Genomic DNA, 5,469 nt, shown 5'->3' on the forward strand with positions numbered 1-5,469 from the left:
CCAGTCTGGGTGACAGAGTGAGACTCCAACTCAAAAAAAAAAAAATAATAATAATAATTGACACTCACTGCAGCATCGTCCTCACACCCAGCTGAGGCAGTGAGAGTGCATTCAGCCCCTTTGGAAAGGAACTGTGTAGCATGTTTGAGGAATCAGGGAATTGACTGGAGCCTTGGTTCCCATCATTGCCATTCTGGGAATTTTTCTTGGAGAAATAGTCATCCCAAAGGTGGGAGGAACCATGGAAACGCTCACAATGACATCATCTGTCATTGGGAAAAACTGGTGTATAACCCATTTAACCTGTCAGGAGCTTAGAAGGAAAACCCAAAAGGGAGAAGAGATTTGTAAATTACTCTACCCCTGCTCAGTGACGTATCACTAGTCCTAACAAGGATAAAAGAGTATGGGGAAAGACAATAGTCATGGCAGAATGAGGGGAAATCTGTCTTTATACTGTGGTTATGATGATATAAAATTACATTTCCTTAAAATATTTGGAAAGAAATATAAAAACTATAACTCCTGAGGCAGGCCAAATTGTTGATGACTAGATGGCTTTCATTTTATTTTTTGATCCAAATTTTCTGACAACTAAACATATGGATATAGAATATGATTGGAAGCTATCCCAGCTGGTGATAAACTGTGCCACCCTCCCTCTAGGGAACAAGGTAACCAACTATCTCAAATGTACTGCTGGCATTCCTCTCTGGAAGGGGAGTTCCTAGTGTGGAAGAACAGATTGCTGAAAAGTCATTTAAGTACCTGGCTCCATAAACACACCCAAGAATGATGAGTGAGGTTTTCCAAGCCATGGAATTATAGGGAATTGGTATTTTACTTCATACTTCCCTACACTTTCCAACTGATCATTCATGATAAGCATATATTACTTCACCAAATTTTTTTCTGTTATCAAAGTATAAATATTATTTTTAAAGCAAAATATATTATCAAAAATCTCCCTTTGGTCATGAATTGTACATAATGTCTTAGAATGTGACCCTTAATAGGGTAAGAGCTTTGTAATCCATAAATCCCAGAAATGTAATAAATAGAAGACAACAGGACATTACAAATGGCTGCAAATATGTGAAACATATTTATCATTTAAGCCCATTGCAGATTGTTGAAATTTGTAGCTTAAAGTTTTTAAGAAACTAAAATCATTAATGGAAAGGGTTAATCTTTACAGCTGCCCCCCCCCCCATGAGTATTCAGGATCAATGTAAGGAACTTAAAAAGCTCAGCTAGAGCTGTTCTTATTAAAGATCCCATGGGAAGTGGCATCCATTTTAGATCATCCCCTAGCTATATCACCATCTGGGGACATAGTAAGGTTGAGAGACTATTTGGGGAAGCCCCCGCATGATCAGAAGCGATCCCAGCTGGTGATAAACTGTCACCTCCCTCTAGGAAACAAAGTAGCAAATTATCTCAATATGTGCTGCTAGCATTCTTCACTGGAGGACAGGAGTTTCTAGTGTTGATGAAGAACAGATTGCTGAATGCTTATTTGAGCAACTGGATCCACATAATCCTGAAGGCAAGATGTTTCTTAGGTTCCCAGTGTTGAAGCCTGAACTGAACGAACAGCAGAACTGCAGATCTGTTACAAGCTCAGGCTGTCTAGTCAGGATGAATTCGCTGATGATCAGCAAACTGTGTGTCCCAAGCAAAGGCTTTCTCAAAATCATCACAGATGTAGGCGTTCTGTCCAGTGTGAAGTTTCTGGTGTTCAGTAAGGTGTGAACTCCAGCTGAAGCCCTCTCCACATTCTTTACACACATAGCGTTTGCTACCAGTGTGAACTTTCTGATGTTGGAGGAGGTGTGAGCTCTGGGTATAGTTTTTCCCACAGTCATTGCATTTATAGGGCTTCTCTCCGGTGTGAATCCTTTGATGTTGGATCAAGTGGATGCTTTGATTGAAGGCCTTCCTGCAGACCTTACAAATGTAGGGTTTCTCACCAGTGTGAATCCTCTGATGCTGAGTGAGGGATGAGTTGTGACTGAAGGTTTTCCCACATTCCTTACACTTATAGGGTTTCTCGCCAGTATGGATCTTCTGGTGCTCAATGAGGTGGTTGCTCCGACTGAAAGCTTTCCCACACTCACTGCACTCATAGGGCTTCTCTCCAGTGTGAATCCGCTGGTGTTGAATGAGGTGGGAGATCTGGGTATAGGCCTTCCCACAAACTTTGCACTCATAGGGCTTCTCCCCAGTGTGAATCCTCTGGTGGCGTGTGAGGGAAGAGTTCTGGCTGAAGGTTTTTCCACACTCAGTACATTTGTAGGGCTTCTCACCAGTGTGAGTCGTCTGGTGTTGAGTAAAGGATGAGGTGTGACTGAAGGCCTTTCCACACTCATTGCATATATAGGGCTTTTCCCCCATGTGAATGCTCTGGTGCCTCATGAGGTGGGAAATCTGTGTGTATGCCTTCCCACACTCGTGACACTCATAGGGTTTCTCACCAGTGTGAATTCTCTGATGCTGAGTCAGGGATGAGCTGTGACTGAAGGCTTTGCCACACTCATTGCACTCATAGGGTTTTTCTCCAGTGTGAACTCGCTGATGCTGAGTCAGGGATGAGCTGTGGCTGAAGGTTTTCCCACACTCATTACATTTATAGGGCTTCTCCCCTGTGTGGATGGTCTGGTGTTGGGTCAGGGAAGAAGTGTGACAGAAGGCCTTACCACACTCACTGCATTTGTAGGGCTTCTCCCCCGTGTGAATTTTCTGGTGGCGGGTGAGGTGGGAGATCTGTGAGTAGAACTTCCCACACTGGTCACATTTATAGGGCTTCTCCCCAGTGTGGCATCGCTGGTGTTTAATGAGGGATGAGCTCTGAGTGAAGGCTTTCCCACAGTCCTTGCATTTGTAGGGTTTCTCTCCAGTGTGGATCCTCTGGTGCTCAGTAAGCGATGAGCTCTGAGTGAAGGTCTTGCCACAATTGTGGCAGGCATATGGCTTCTCCCCTGTGTGGATGATGTGGTGCTGAATGAAGTAGGAGCTATTGCTGAATGCCTTGCCACAATCGTTGCACTTGTAGGGTTTCTCTCCAGTGTGAATTCGCTGATGCAAAATGTAGTCTGAATGGTAAATGAAGGCTTTCCCACATTCCACACAGGTAAATGGTTTCTTCTCTGTGAAGGTCCTTTGGCATCTCAAGCTCTTTCGTGGCCCACTCCACTTCCTGGGCCTCTCTCCAGGTGCTCTTTGCTTCCTGATGAGGGCAGAGGCCCGCCTGAGGCTTCTCCCAAGCTCATTACGCCTGAGGCCTCTTTCACCCAAGGTGTCTCCCTTGGGAGCGGCAAACAAACACCTCAGAGGGCCCTCCTGCTTTCCTGGGTCCTCCAGTGGATGGCAACATGCCTGGGGTTCCCCCAGCTTGGCGGCTCCAAACACAGCCCTTAAAATTTTCTCCAATGGGGAAGCTGACTCTTCAGAAGTCCCTTTTTTAAGAGATGTCTTCTGAATAGTCACAGAGTTCATCTCCAAGTCTGAAAGAAATGGAAAATACCAATACCATCTGTCCCAGGACAAAGGAAGCTGATTATTTGGACATGACAGGGTAAACCTAAAAAGAAAAAAAAAGGTTTCAAAATTTATGTTGCTATTTTGAAAGGCATGATGCAGACAGATTCATGTTCTGACATGGAAGGACGGCGTCAATATATTCTAAAAATAGAGACCCGAGTGGTAAACAGTTTATGTGCTCAGAGATTGAGGAGTGCTGATGTAAAATAAATTGTTACAAATCAAAAAGGAAAAAAGCAATAATCTAATAAAATAAGCAAGAATATAAATAGACAATTCACAGAAGAAAAATAAGTTGCTGATAAATATACTCAAAGAGGCTTAACATCACTAATAGTAAGAGGAAAAAAAATCAAGCCAGGCGCGGTGGTTCAAGCCTGTAATCCCAGTAGTTTGGGAGGCGGAGGCGAGAGGATTGCCTGAGCTCAGGGGTTCGAGACCAGCCTGAGCAACATGGCGAGACCTCATCTCTACAATAAATTAAAAAAAAAAAGTTAGTCGGGCATGGTGGCACATGCCTGTGGTTCCAGCAACTTGGAAGGCTGAGGCGGAAGGATCACCTGAGCCCAGCAGGTTGAGGCTGCAGTGGTTGTGAGCATGTCATTGCACCCCAGCCTGGGTGAAAGAGTGAGACTCCGACTCAAAAAATTAAAAAATAAGATAAAATTACTATGATGCTATTTTACCCTTTTTAATTTGGAAAAGATTAAAAATCTCCAATGTAGGCAAGTGAGCATGGCACAGACATTCCCACACTGTGTTTGTGGGAGTGTGTGAGGTAAGAGTTCACACAGAAAGTCTGTTGTACTCTTGTTTTGTTGGTATCTGCAACCGTGGCAATGACCCTTGGCCAAGCTTGGAGAACCAAACTCCTGGAATGTGTACACAGTTACTGGTTAGTGATGATTACCTGTGTGCTCAAGGCCATGGGTCAAGGTGTGCTAGGTTGTTGGTGTTGTTGACTGGAAATGTGGAGATTCATGAAGGACACCTGCTACCTGGTTTAGGGTCCTGACAGTGGCTAATCATATAGCAGGTGTGTACATATGTGACCAGCCCTCTTCAAGAACTCTAGACTATCAGACTCAAAGTGGGCTTTCCTGGGTAAAGACACCTCGCATGTGTCTCTGTGGTTGTGGTTTTTTGCATTGGTAGAAAAGGCACATCCTGGGCACATAATATCAATAAGGGTACCAGATCCTAAACCAGGGGAAGTGGGGACCAAAGAGAGGCCCAAACTTTACCTGTATGGTGACCACTTATGTACCTAATCCTGAATTGTACCCCACATCTTTAAAATAAAATGAAAAGAAAAAGCATAGAGAAAGAAAAAGAAAAAGGATGCCCATGTGAACTCACAGAGAAGGGATGGCTGGAAACCGTGTATGACCATTCTTGCCTGTGTTTGTCCTACTCTTCCTGCATGATATACTTGTTGAGTCATATGAATCCTTCCAGAAAATCACTAACTATTGGAAGCCCCCAACTCAGAGATACAACAATAAAATGCTATGTGGAATTCTTGACTTAATCCTGATGGTTTCTTAGATATGGCATCAAGAGTACAAGCACAGCCAGGCATGGTTGCTCATGCTTGTGATCCCAGGACTTTGAGAGGCTGAGGTAGGAGGATCCCTTGAGGCCAGGAATGTGGAAACCAGCCTCAGCTCCAAAACAAGATTCCATCTCCACAAAAAAAGTTAAAAATGTACAATACATCTATGTATTCAAAACCACTTGTAACCCTAAAGCTATTAAAATAAAAAATAAAATATAAATAAGAATAGAAACAAAGGCCATTAAAATGATAAATAAATCGGTAGGATGCCAATAACCAGTAAAAACTTTTTTTTTTTTTTTGAGTTGGAGTCTCACTCTGTCACCCAGACTGGAGTGCAGTGGCCACTCCCGGCCACCGCAGCCTCG

The 5,469-nt window shown here is 43.6% G+C and overlaps 1 protein-coding gene across 1 annotated transcript in view; it reads right to left on the reverse strand.

Annotated features, from left to right (window-relative positions):
- Positions 1-1,589: 1,589 nt before the first annotated feature.
- LOC103263268 (zinc finger protein 883) overlaps positions 1,590-5,469 on the reverse strand; it is a 7,288-nt gene continuing 3,408 nt past the window's right edge. Inside the window, exon 4 of the mRNA XM_021713888.1 lies at positions 1,590-3,149. Within this exon, the coding sequence (XP_021569563.1) occupies positions 1,633-3,149 (1,517 nt within the window). The 3' untranslated portion in view covers positions 1,590-1,632. The remainder of the gene's footprint in view (positions 3,150-5,469) is intronic.

This window comes from Carlito syrichta, unplaced genomic scaffold (genome assembly GCF_000164805.1).
Source record: "Carlito syrichta isolate Samal-C Ts95f unplaced genomic scaffold, Tarsius_syrichta-2.0.1 Scaffold304772, whole genome shotgun sequence".
Taxonomy (NCBI): domain Eukaryota; kingdom Metazoa; phylum Chordata; class Mammalia; order Primates; family Tarsiidae; genus Carlito; species Carlito syrichta.